Source organism: Pseudonaja textilis, chromosome 7, assembly GCF_049901715.1.
Source record: "Pseudonaja textilis isolate UNSWEBS1 chromosome 7, rPseTex1.2, whole genome shotgun sequence".
Taxonomy (NCBI): domain Eukaryota; kingdom Metazoa; phylum Chordata; class Lepidosauria; order Squamata; family Elapidae; genus Pseudonaja; species Pseudonaja textilis.
In genome coordinates this window covers 23,930,176-23,943,025 of record NC_141996.1, presented here as the reverse complement: position 1 = coordinate 23,943,025, position 12,850 = coordinate 23,930,176, and the positions used below count along the sequence as shown (strand labels likewise).

Genomic DNA, 12,850 nt, shown 5'->3' with positions numbered 1-12,850 from the left:
CGGTGCGATGGGCAGGGCTTGGTGGGCATGGCAGGGTAAGGATACTGTAAAATCTCGACTCAGAGGTGGTATTTGCCGGTTCTCCGAACTACTCAAAATTTCCACTACTGGTTCTTCAGAACTGGTCAGAGCCTGCTGAATACCACCTCTGGTGTGAATGGCAGGCATACATTTATGATTTGTTTTTTGTTTGTTGCAGATGTCTACAAAAACTCTACAATTTAATTTAATAATTTTGGTAAAAATACAAATAATTTAGTGATATTTTATAGAAAAGTGCAAAAATTTAGTTTAATATAATGAATTTTGTTTTGCCACATATATTTGTTCTGACAACTTGACTTTTGCATGCATTTATTACGACTTCAAAACTGTCCAAAATGCAAAGATTAAAACTAAAAATTTGGCCTGTCTCACCACTATAACTTTAATCATAATTATAAAATCAGTTGATACTCTCTGAAAATTCTTACAATTACTAATATAAGCATTTTGTGCTTACCTTACGAGGCTGAAAATCATACTTCACACAATGTTGAAAACCTTTGCCTTTTGACTTCAATGATGTGACTATTAAACAGTTACCAACAAAATGTGCAGAATAGCCAACCCCTTTGCTGGTGCGAAAACTGAAAATTTAAAAAATATATTTTGAAATGAAGTTTCCAAGAAAATAATTTTTGTTATGTTATGCATCATTATGCATTATTAAATTAATAGAATGAAACTGTTTTTAATATTCATATCATTCCCAAGAGAGAAAAAAAATTTATTGCATCTTTTCTTAAATCACTACATACGTTTTTGCAGTATTTCAAAAGCTGCAAATAAATCTTACCTTCACTATGATTTTTAAATTTTGTTTCTGTTAGTATACAAAGATAAAAGAAAATTTTAAAAAGAAAAATAAATAGAAAACAAAATATGTTACATATTTGAAAAGCTTTTTTTAAAAAAAATATGCAATTTAAACTTGACCATGCAGACTGTTACAATAGACTTTACAACTGTTGCAGTGTCCCCATTGTTACATGATCAAGATTTGGCCGTTTTGCAACTGGCAGGTATTTATAGCTGCTTTAGTGCCCCATAATCACCAGTTGCGTGCTTAACACCTGACTATCAAGGAGAGTAAATGGAGAAGCCAGCAGTAAGAGGTCATATCATGATTTGCTTAACAGTGACAGGTGACTCACTTAACAACCATGGCAGAAATGAATTAATGTGTCATGGTATATGATATTTTGCTTAACATCGTGTCACTTTGCGATGGAGTTGCTAGTCCCAATTGTGGTCTTAAGAAGGACTACCTGTAATTGATCTAAAACTGTAAATTCAGAGTGTCAATATTATAGGCTTAAGGACAATAACAAATACAAAAAAAACCCTTTTTAGTAAAACAAAATGCTTTTATTCCTGCAAAAATAGAATCAGCAGAATATGTTGATTCATTATAAGTTTTACCAAATCTATGCATAATGGCAACTAAAGATAGTATCTGTATTGCAGGGATGTTATCAGATATTGAAGTATAATGAGGAAAGTGGGAAAAAGCTTGCAAAATGTCTACCAGCATTCAAAATCACGGTTATAAATATCTCATTAAAGAAAAGTGAAAAAACTGTATTCACAGTAGCATTATAAATGTATTCTAGATTATGTAAGACTAAAAGTCAATATATATATATATATGTATTTCATACCACTGAATGTGAACTTTGAGCCCCCCTATTTTCATAGATTCCCTAGAATTAAATTCTTAACAAATATAATATAAAAATAGTGAATATCACCCTCCGTATCATAAAGCATAACTCCTTTCAGAAATAATGATTTGTTAGAGCAGTTATTACATTAATTAACTTTAATGCCCTTAACAGGTGTAATAGTATGTGGGAATGATCACGGGAGACGAGAGAGACTGTCTCTCGGTACGTAAAAGATTTCTTGACACATAAAAGCAAGACTAACAACAGTAGACATTAACATTATATAACATTGTTCCATAAAGACTGTTACAGACATTTTGTTTTATAACCCCAGAGTTACCATTGAATTAACAATTATACATAGCTGACCTGTGGAATGATCTCTCTACCTTTAGTCAGCTGAATATATCTCAAAGTTAAACGACAAAAGAATACTTTGACGGGGACTGTTTATCGTATACTTCCAAGGTAAAAGAGAAGTCCTGCATTTTTCGAGTTATACATAATGAGAATTTTCCAGATGTCAGAAATTAATTACTTATAGACTTCTAGGCAGTAAAAAAAAAAAAACCTCAATTATATTCTTTTAAAAAATGTTATTTTTTTGATGTGCCCAGAGTCTTGCCCAATCCTTCCCATACATTTTTTTTTAATTAGGAGAAAGATGAAGCATCATTGCTTTCTTTTGGCCTATCAAGTTGGTGGAGAGAAAGACTGTGGTAGAAATGAGTATCAATGAAAGCAATCCCTAATGAATTCATACAAAGCTGACCCAGTTTGGTGTGGCATATCCACAGGGTATGTGAAAACTATAAAGGACATTGTCTTTACACAAGTCTAATCTATTTAAGGACACAGTGCCAGTCATGCAATGCAGGCTACCTTATCTGGGCTATAAAATCCATGCACCAGATAGAAACAAAGAGATCTAGAAAATTCTAATTATTTGCTTCTACTTAAGGGTTGTCTGCATTTTTGCAATCCAGATATTGCAGTCCTAATGCAATACATCTGACTAAAGCAGAATAATGGAATCATGCCCAGGTTCCATCACTTTGGGGTACATGTCTGATATTGCAAAAGATATCAGAATGTTCCTTTTGTCATTGTCATCTTTCCTTATTCCCTATATTTTTGTCATCGTTAAACTCCTTGTTCCAGCAGATGCATCAACACAACAAACTATCTGTCAGAGTATATTCATGAACTGGAATAGCGCATGGTAACAAGGTCAGCCAATGTAATAGGCATAGCAACTAAGTTAGCCATTGAGGACTGTTTGGAAACTGAAACTAGAAGTAGCCTAGGCATGGCTCAATATTAAGCTCTGCAACTCTGAAGCTATGTTAAGCTCTGAGTCTTTCTATTGAAAGAGAAACTAACTTGCTTGCTTGCTAATTTGCTGAAAACTAGAGCTTATTTGGAAACTAAGTGAAGCTGAAGTGTAGAATGTGTCGACTTGTCACATTTTTATTATAATATTGACTCAAATTTAACACCTGGTCCTATGTGATACATTTCTAAACCCAATAGTTTATAATGTTGGATATGGAAAGAAATGATCAAGTACAAACTATATTTATTCAAAGTCACAATCTTATGTTTACTTAAATGTAATTCTTGCTATGTTTAGTATCACTGATTATTAGGAAAGCCTACAGCATCCATTTGTCACTGCATTATATAAGAATCCTCTGTGTTACATTGGAAAAAGGTTACTTATTTAATAGTTTGGTTTATGTTAAGCTTTCCTCCATCAACACACAATATTCTTTCCTACAATTCTTCTTAATACAACAACCTGTGAGACAAGTTAGACTGGAAGATACTGAGGAAACATACAGAAGCCTATAGTATAAAGATTTTCTCTTTTCTTTGGTTATTTCCATCTGGTTATAACAATATCTGAAAAGTCCTGTTTTCTCTGCTAAAAAAAATTAGCAAGCAATTAATTTAATTAAATGCTAAAATGTCACAATGATACTTACCAATAAAGATATGGTTTATCTTTATCTACATTAATATTATTTAATGGATCCATGCGAAACCAAGTATTAAGCGTAAACCCATTTTGATAAGGCCACTTGGCAATTGGAGGCAATGCAATTGCCTATGGGAAAAAATGAGAAAAAGTTAATTATTATCTTATAAAACTAAAAATGTTTGCAAAAATACCAAATAGTTAAATAGTAATTTGTAATCTCAGTGCATTGATCCAAGTCATCCCAGCATACTTCATACAAAGATAATAGAATTTGGAAAATGGATGAAAATAAATCTGTCTGTGCTTGGGGTTTTCATTTCTTTCTTTAGCATGGATAATGCACAGTTTCTGGGGGATGAAATATGTAGCAAAATACACTTAGTAACTGTTTTACCAAGAAAAATCATTCTGAATATCTTTCTCAGATATCAAAGCTCCAAAAGTATTCAAACTAATTCTATATAAATAAAACAATTAAACATGTATTTTAGGTGGCTTCTAGAAGCATATTTATACATTAGAAGAAGATTTAAGTTTTACTATGATCAATAAATTATTACTTAAAACTTACTGCAGCACTGCATCCTGGAAAGTTGAAAAAAGTATCAGGACCATGCCTCTGTGGCATCTGATTAAGGACTGATAACAGCTTGACTGCATGTCTAGGCTATCAAAAACAAAATTGTACAATTATTTTACTGTATTTATTTGATCCCACTTCACCTTCAAGAATGAAAGAACACACAAATTTCTTTTCAAATTTCCCTCAGAAGAAAGTTATAGGCTTAAAATTACCAATGAATTCCCTCATATATACCATATGAATCTGGTCTCACCAGTTGTATTTCAACATTACATTCAATACTAGGGTAAGTCTATTGCACAGCTGAATAATGCACCATTTGGCTTAACAGCTGCCACGCTAGCAAGATCGATGCTAAACTAAATGATAAAATGAGGATCATAAGCGGTTGCATAAAATCTACTCCTACTTGCTGGCTCCCCGTCTTGAGTTACATAGCACCACCAACCCTATAAAGACAAGGAGGCCTTAGTGAAGGAATACAACAAAATTATGAGAAACTCACTTCTTCGTGTGCATGCTGATCTTTCTCAGCTATCAATTGGCAGGCTTAAATTCAGGAAACCTGCTCATACCCGCTCAACAGCTGTCCAACAACTTTGACATAAACTTACAGTGGACAGCCAAATGGGCTGCTGAACATCCAGATACAGGCAGTTACATAGATCACCCTACACAAAAGGTGCCAGGTTTTGACCTTCCTCACCAGCATTGGTCAACTCTGAACAGGATCCGTACCCAACATGGTGTCTGTCAGGACTCATTGTTTAAGTGGGGTCTTGTTTCTACCCTTCAGTGTGACGTGGTGCTCATCAACAAAATATCCATCACATTGTATCCTAATGTCCATCAAGAGCTTACACCGGCTCAATGTTTGATTTTTTAAACATAGACCACCCTGCCCTTAAATAACTGGGTGGACTGGATATTAACATTTGAACTACTATAAGTCCATGTATTTGCCATTCACCAAATAAATAAATTGATATTACAACCACTATGCTACTAGTATCTATATTTATAGTTAATGTTCATTTTATTCACTTTACAACGAGATACTGTATATTAGTTTATATATGTAGTTTTCCAAATAAACTAGAAATTTTTTAAAGAAGTCATCAAAAGCTGACTTAAAATTAAAAAATTGCTAAATGCTTAATTACACTTAATGTTACACCTTAATTAAACAAGTGATAACTATATTTGCATTAGCCATAGCTTACCCAGATTCCATTTTCACCACGAAGCATGCTGAACAAAAGCTTCAATTCCTTAACAGTAATGCTGTAGCTGGCAAGAACCCCCAACATATCAACGAGAAGATCTTCAAAGAAAAAAAAATTACTCCATTGCTTCCTTAATTTTTTTATATAAATATTTCAAAGTACAAACTGGATTGATTATTAAAAATATTAGTTCTGAATGCTGTTTCCCAGCAATTAAAGACTGTCTTGCAAAATTCAGACAAATAACAATAAGTACAGATTTCTTAGATCTGCCATGACAAAAGCCGAAACCACTTGTGCAATTGAATGGATGGATAAAAAGTTCATATCGTGAGTTTTCCCTTTTTTCATAACAACCTGAACATTATACAAAGTTTTGCAATAATGCAAGAAATATTGATCCAGGGAAGAATCTTTATTATTTCAACAGGTTTCTGAAATGATCAGAGATTATTTTGTAATTATACAGAAGCTTTTACCAACCATTAACCTTAACTTGAAGTAAGAATATTGTTTTTTAATCTTATCTTTTGCAATTATACATTCATTTATGATGGCTAGTTCAGTGACCATACAAAGTTACAACTGTGCTGAATAAGTAGCAATATAACCAATCGTCATAGTTGCTCGCTGTCACACCATCCCTATGATCATATGATCACAATCCAAAACTTTGGCAATCAGCTCACAATTGTGACATTACGGCCTACTATTTTATGCAAATAGTAACTGTAAATTTGCAAGATACATTGAAACTTTAATTATAGATAATCCTTGATTTACAACCAGCCATTTAGCAACTCAAAAAGTGCCTTATGACTAGTCATCACACTTATGACTGCAGCAGCATACCCATGGTCATGAGGCACTTGGCCATTAGCATGTATTTATGAAGGCCGCAGCATCCTGGAGTTGTGTGATTGCCATTTGCAAGCTTCCCAGCAAACAAAGTCACTTGGGGAATCTGCATTTGCTTAACAACTGCATGGTTCACTTAACATCACTGCAGTGATTTGCTTAACCATAACAAAAAAGTTTGCAAAATTGAGTTGACTCACTTAACAATGGCCTTGCTTAGCAAAGGAAATTCTGATCATAAATCAAGAACTACCTCTGATAAATTTTCTAAGCTGAAGATCTCCAGACTGATGATCAATGTCTAGTACTGCAAAAAAATTTATAGACTACCAGATATTCTCCAAAACAAACATACAATTGTTTTAATAGGTGTATATAAAGAAAATTAAAGACATAATAGTTGGAAATTTTAATCAATCATTGGATACTTTTTGAAAACTTAATACTCCATCCTCCAAATAATATTCTTAAATTCATAACATTTTCCAGGAGTTATTTCTTAATTTAACTGAGTGAATATTGAGCATTATCTGACTTCTTAACAATTCATTTCTTCTCCACTGAAAAAAATTCACAACTGGATTATTTCCTGGTATCTCATTCTGTATCTTTAAAACACATGAGGGAAATATTTTAATTTCAGACCATGGAACTATAAAGTTTACTGCTTTATTAGTAATAACAATCTAAATATACACTTTGTCCTTGTATATAACTTTGAATGATAAAATTATTAGAGAGTTGGAACAGAAAATGGCATAGGATTTTCTTTTTCATATTAAAAGGGGCTTAGTTATATATCTTGTCTTCACTTTTGAACAGCATTATCACATTTACTCAGTTATCTATGTTCCTCATATTAAAGAAGTTAAAATTGGCTAAAATTAATTTTTATTCTTTAAGCCAGTCATCCATTTGGATCCTTGTTCTTTACAAACCTTAAGCTTAGTAATAAACTTTATGCTTCTAAGATGGATTTTTATTATTGCATTACATATAGCAATGATATTGAAAAATGGAGAGAAGTCCAGTACATTATTGGCCTTCATACTTCAGAATTACACAATGTAATATTGTAGCATCTTTTGGGGAGAATGTTGGAATAAGTATGCAGAGTACAGACTCAGGCATCAAATACATTTTATTCTAAACACCACAGTATCAATTCTTCATTTACAGAAGTTGAGATATTTAATTCATATTTTTGATTTAACTCTATATAGGCAAATCCCAATACTTACAGCTATCCCATAAGTCAAAGTAAGTAAGATTCAGTGATAATAGGTCATATTAATAATCTAGAACAACATAATGACTACTTCATGTTCGCATAAGAATTTCCAGGAAGCTTTCTCATCTGGTACTATGAAAATATCTCCCACGGCAATGAAAAAAAATGCAACAGATGCTCTAAAACTTCTTTTAGGATTTACAGTCAGATAAATGGAAAGATTTATACCAAGACTGATTTATCCTCCTTTTTAAATTTCATTCATTATTTTAAACAACTTTATGACACATAAAATAAATTTGTTTGTGAAGGGCATCTCTAAAAGTTATCTGAGAAAATTAGTGGCTAACATAGCAATATCAGAGTTCATTTCCTGGGTTCAATTCAAGAATTATCATCAGATCCTTACTGAAATCCTGACAAACATTAAGATACTGTTTCTTAAACATCTGCAGAATTTAAAGTTTGATTTACTTTGTTTACCACCCAGTTCAAGTTCACAAATGTTTTCTGAATATACTAAATAAACTGAATACAAACTTTCAAAATTTTATTTTTGAGAGAATTAAAAAAAACATTTAAAAATGGAGTCTGAGAAAGTGGTATCAGCAATAATCATAATCTACTCATATTTCTTTAAAATACTTTGTAATTTCATTAATTACAAAATAGTCTGAACTCTTTTTAATTCCAAACTATTCTCAGATAATATCTTTTAATAATTAATCAGCTCATATACAATGTTAATAAAATGCCTGGATTATGATAATCTATTATATAAATTATACCTGCAATCATATCATCCACAGTACTCATCTTCAATAGCACTTGTTCAATTAAACCAACTTCTGTACTGGTCTGTAAATTCCGGACACTTTTACGAAGGATGGCAGTGAACATACTCCAAATTTCTGCTTGACATGTTACATCACAGTGCTCTAAAAGTTCTGACATGCATGTTATACTTTCTGCATCTTGGATTATAAAGTTCATCTCTAGATCAAATTCTCCACCAACCAACTGAAAATTAAAACAGAAAAAAGAAAATGTTAATTTACTAGATCTTTTCAAGATTCAGGCAAACTCATTTAATTTTTTTTATGTTCATAAACTACTTTGTGATCTATAAAAATGAATGCATATTTAGGGGGTTACCTTAAAGAGTTTCTTTATTCACTGTCTTTCTAGAGTTGCAACCTAGATACTTATTTGTAAATAGTCTGATATTAATTAAAATATATGATATATGTGATGGTAAATTAATAGAATAACATCAAATTATATTTTAAAATCACTATGTGTGCATATGATCATAATAGCAATAGCACTTCAAGTTATATACCGCTTTATAATGCTTTACAGCCTTCTCTAAGCGGCTTACAGAGTCAGCATATTGCCCCCAACAATTTGGGTCCTCATTTTACCCACCTCGGAAGGATGGAAGGCTGAGTCAACCTTGAGCCTGGTGAGATTTGAACTGCCAAATTGCAGGCAACTGGCTGCAGCAGTAGCTTGCAGTGCTCACTGTAACCACTGCACCACCGAGGCTTTATACTTGCAAAGGCTAGAAAACTTAAATAAAATTCCATTTTTCTATCACTTTTTTTTTTTACAAAAGTCTTTGGAAATTTACGTTGAAGGATAAGCCTGTAGAGCCCATCTCTACAGTGGTATGCGGTAAGAAATTCATAGTGATAGTGGGAGCTGAATTTGGTAAGATTTATATGGGGATAGATCAGGCCCAAATCAAAACTGATTGTTTATTAACAGCCACCAAACTTTGACATTATTTATTCACTCAGAGTCTCTTTATATATTATTAGGACCTTCATTAAGAGAACTATAGAGAATGCAATAGAAGCTAGTAACAACACAGTTATTTTTAGAAAACATAGGATAAATTCATGTCATCTGCAATACTTCATGTTTCATGTTTTGATTTTAATATTCATTGTTATAGCCAGGAATCCATTCACAGTATGATATATACATGACAGAAATAACTTTTTTTTTCATTTCCAGATTCTATCTAAGCCTCTATGTAGACTGAAGTTCAGTAGTCCAACTCTTTAATTTATAAAAAAGGCATTGCGAATAATGAGACATAGGATATAGTTTTCAAGGGCTTACCTCTATTATTAAATAATACATACATACATACATACATACATACATACATACATACATACTTACATCCTGAAGCAGTTTTATTAGTTAACTGTCCAGACTAGTTTATGTACAAATAAAAGTTACCACACAGAATCCATCCATACTGTCACAGAAATAATGGTGTTATGGGCATTTTATAATAGTCTCCAGTGCAGCACACATATTAATAAACATTCATACAGCAAGCTTTCAAGATAATATATACAATAATTTGGGCTAAATGAATCAGTGTTGTACTAATTTTCAAGCATCTTTCACATAGCATCTTTTTAAATCATCTCAAAATAATAAAACACCAGCAACAATAAGATTCCTAAGGTTTGAATTGTTATTTCATTTCACATATAGTTGCTATTATAGTAAATAAAAAACCGTAGTGGGAAATTTGATGTCATTCTATGTTTCACATTTGACCTTCAGCACCAGTCTTGGTCTTTTTAATTTAAAACCTTTTAATTCCAAACCCTTTCCTCTCCATGAAAAACTATATCCCCCAAATTAATATCAGTTCCTAAATGGAACAGAAACCAGTATTTTGGGGGAAGTTGGAAATAAATAGTTAGCTCTACTTTCTTTGCTATTTATGTGTTGAGCCTTTTCCTCTCTTAACTGAAATTCTTCAGTTTACAAGACATTTAGACGCACCTTTAATAGTATTTGCAAATGGACTTGGTCATAAGTATTCATTAGCTCAATTAGACTTGAGCAAAACAACAAAGTATAAGCAAAGCTTTGGCAGGTCAGTTTTTCATCAGTTGCAAAATATAAACTGTAATTGTGAAAGACAGTACATTGGGGGGAAAAATTGAAAGGAGACCTGAAACAGAATAGTTTAACAAAATAACCAGGCATAACCATTGTTTTCTCAGTAACAGTGTAATAAGAAAACTAGGTCTCCGTTCCTAAAAAATATTGTTAAACCTGTATTCTAGTTCAACATTCTCACAGTGAAGTCAGTATTTCTTATTATCTTTTATTCAACAATGTCATTTTAAGAGTATCCTAGATGACTGAAATGTTGTTGGTTTTGAATATTATTTTTGATGTATAATTTTTATTGATTTATCCTTCTAAGAGACACTGCCAAGTTTATCTAATGCAGAGTGTCATGGGCATTGCCAATAATTAATGGCATATACAACACTAGAGAAGAAACAAGTATACATTTCCTTGAAGTTATGATTGATGTTATAGATCCTGTGGCAGTGTTTACACAATATATTTAAAAGTAGTTGACATCTGGATTTGCCACAGACTTTGATTTCTGTTTCTGTTTGCCTGTGGCGTGATATAGCAATAACAATAGCACTTAGTCTTAGACTATAACAGAATATCACACATATTACTATAGTTCAGATTAAATTCAAATGTATTATGAGAATTTATAGCCCATCATGGACAATGTTTTCCTTTCTCAAGTTCCATATGGAACTTCCATATTGCATACAGATGCAACTTCATACAACTGTTAACCACTAACAATAGATCACCACAAAACTAGCTGAATTACTTCTTCATGAAAAATTTGAAATTATCAATGTAAAGAACAAGTTTTTAAAATTTTATTATTACTATTGTTGATGTTATAATTGTTCCTACTTCTGCTCTACCATAAGTTTTCTTCTTATGAAAAATAGGATATCAGTGCTGCAGGAAGTAAGCATTTTCTTTCTCCCTAATTGCTAGGTATAATCTGAAAACAACAATTCCAATCACCAGAAAATGCATTCAGTCAATTTAGTACTGAATTTTTATTGCACACTGCAGGAATCAAGGTAATAAAGGGGTCAGCCGCATTCAGGGATGCTGCCCAACTGTCTCACCAATGCACTTGGGGAAATTTTCTGGATGTTTTTTTCTCTGTCAATATGCACCAAAGACAAATTCCTTGTGTATCCAATCACACTTGGCCAATAAAGAATTCTATTCTATTCTATTCTATTCTATTCTATTCTATTCTATTCTATTCTATTCTATTCTATTCTATTCAGAGGAAAACAAGACATTGGCTATAACTGTTATGCTCTACTCCCAGCTACTAATCTGTTCATTTGAAATGCACATTTTGGTACTGTACACTATGAAATACCTCAGTTACTGTATTAGTATAACACAATATAAGAGATGTGGTGGCTCAGTGATTAGAATGCAGAATGTCTGGAAAATTCTGCCGACTGCCAGCAGTTCGATTTGCACCAGTCAAGGTTGACTCATCCTTCCACCCTTCCAAGGTCAGTTAAATGAGGATCCAGATTGTTGGGGGCAATATGCCACCTAGAAAGGGCCATAAAGCACTGTGAAGCCATATGTAAGTCTAAGTGCTATTCCTATCATCTTTCAGCCAAAGACAATTTTTTTACTTGTATTTGTGATCTATTTTCATATGATATTTTACTATGTTTTTTCCTTTGCTGTTATCTACCTAGAGTTACAAGTTGACTGTGGGTGGCCATAAGTAACAAAATAAATATAGAACTATGATTATAGTAAAAATAACCCACTACAAACTATCAACACACACTCTAGTTACAATATCCTTCCTTAATCATATTTAAGGATTCTAGAATAATAAATTTACTAAAGAAAGAAAAAATATATATCTGAAGAAGTAAACATACATATATCTTGGCCAATGGATCTCAATGGAAGATGATACAATAAAGGAAATTGAATGGCCTATTAAATGAGGTTGGCAGGCATTTGGCAAGCTAAGTGTATTTTCAAGAACAACCTCCCTCCCCCGAAAAGAAAAGTTTTCGATCAGTATGTGCTACTTGCTCTAACATATGCCAGTGAAACATGAACATTAACCTCACAATCGATACAAAAGCTACGAGTAATGTAAAGAGCCATAGAAAGATACATGTTTGGCATTACAAGACAAGACCTGCACATGGATTAGAGAACAAACGAAAATGTACAGTATCATCAAGAGAGTAAAAGAATTAAAATGGAAATGGACTAATCACATAGCAAGAAAAACTGATAGCAGGTGGACCAAGGCCATCATGGAATGGATCCCACTAGATAAAAAGCATCCACAAGAGAGACCTAAAACAAGATGGATCAACAACATCAACAAGAATTGCA

The 12,850-nt window shown here is 32.6% G+C and overlaps 1 protein-coding gene across 1 annotated transcript in view; it reads right to left on the bottom strand.

The window, feature by feature from the left end:
* NBEA (neurobeachin) overlaps positions 1-12,850 on the bottom strand; it is a 166,210-nt gene that overhangs the window by 135,618 nt on the left and 17,742 nt on the right. The window contains exons 2-6 of the mRNA XM_087937881.1: positions 8,380-8,611; positions 5,500-5,600; positions 4,265-4,360; positions 3,698-3,819; positions 503-629 (exon numbers count right to left, since the gene is read on the bottom strand). Of these exons, the coding sequence (XP_087794007.1) occupies positions 503-629; positions 3,698-3,819; positions 4,265-4,360; positions 5,500-5,600; positions 8,380-8,611 (678 nt within the window). The remainder of the gene's footprint in view (positions 1-502; positions 630-3,697; positions 3,820-4,264; positions 4,361-5,499; positions 5,601-8,379; positions 8,612-12,850) is intronic.